General features: G+C 30.1%; 1 protein-coding gene across 3 annotated transcripts in view; it reads right to left on the bottom strand.

Annotated features, from left to right (window-relative positions):
- LOC107629821 (transcription activator GLK1) overlaps window positions 1–1161 on the bottom strand; it is a 7867-nt gene that overhangs the window by 2789 nt on the left and 3917 nt on the right. For all 3 annotated transcript variants that reach the window (XM_016332725.2, XM_016332726.2, XM_021118429.1), the window contains one exon: window positions 396–695. In XM_016332725.2, coding sequence (XP_016188211.1) covers window positions 396–695 — 300 coding nt within the window. The remainder of the gene's footprint in view (window positions 1–395; window positions 696–1161) is intronic.

Below are 1161 nucleotides of genomic sequence, written 5' to 3' on the forward strand. Positions count from 1 at the left end.
ATCATCACTCACATAAAAATATTTTTGTATAAAAATAATAATGAAAAATTTTAAATAATTAATATATTTAACTAATTTATTTAACAATACGTGTTAACATTCTAATAATATAATTTTCAGGTAAAAATATCTTCAAAAATAGCTACCTAATATCATGCATGGTTTTGAATTCTGGTTTGCATCTACAATGAAGATGCATTCCACATGTGCATTGCAATAATTTCAATAATCACATGCATATGCTTTCTACTAAATTGTTTTCATAACTTTTCACATCAAAGCACAACTATATATACATAATTCTTGTTACGCAACATGCAAGCACAATTTAAACCATGAAAACAATCAACAAATTATGAGTTGGAAGCTTAAAGGAGTTAGTTTAGAGCGTTAACTAGTTGGTGGTGAGGATGCCAGAACGGGAGAGCAACAGGTTGCACCCACGGCTGCGACTGCGAGAGTGAATGAGTGGGATTTTTAGGCCACGTGTGTATGAAAGATTGGTCCATGGAGGGATGTCCCCATACATGTAATGGTCTGAAATGGTGCACTGAAGTGATTGGAGGGAAACCCATGGTAGGTGCTAGCCATGGACTACTCACATCTCTCTTCCCTCCATACATTTGTCTCCTTTGATTCCAATTTGCTGCTTCAGCTTCACGCGCTAGTAAATGTTTCCTATGGGATCTATATTTCTGCATTAAAACAAATCATATTGTTCTTTATCACAAAATCCTACACTTTTTTTTTTTAAATTATTAAGTTACATAATCCATAAATTGAAGCAACCAGCGCGCTCGCACGTGTGTATATAATATATATATATACACACACGGCAAATACTCATGTATAGATGTTTTTACTTAGTTTATAATCGAAAACGGTTAGTTAATTCAATAGATTTAATTAAATTGTAATGTATCAATTTTTAATTATTAAGTTTAAATAAAAACAATTATACGTAACTTCCTACCAATATATATATTTTGGTGGAAGTTAGCAGTTAGCATAGACAATGGGGTGGCCATGCTTCACAATGAAAAAAATTTGAAACTAAGTTGTAAAGGTAAATAGTGATTTTCATTTAATAAAATATCTTTTATATCAAATTTAATATTAAAATAATTTAAATAGTTAATATTAAATTAAAAATAAATATTT

The sequence above is a fragment of the Arachis ipaensis genome, chromosome B03, assembly GCF_000816755.2.
Source record: "Arachis ipaensis cultivar K30076 chromosome B03, Araip1.1, whole genome shotgun sequence".
Classification (NCBI taxonomy): domain Eukaryota; kingdom Viridiplantae; phylum Streptophyta; class Magnoliopsida; order Fabales; family Fabaceae; genus Arachis; species Arachis ipaensis.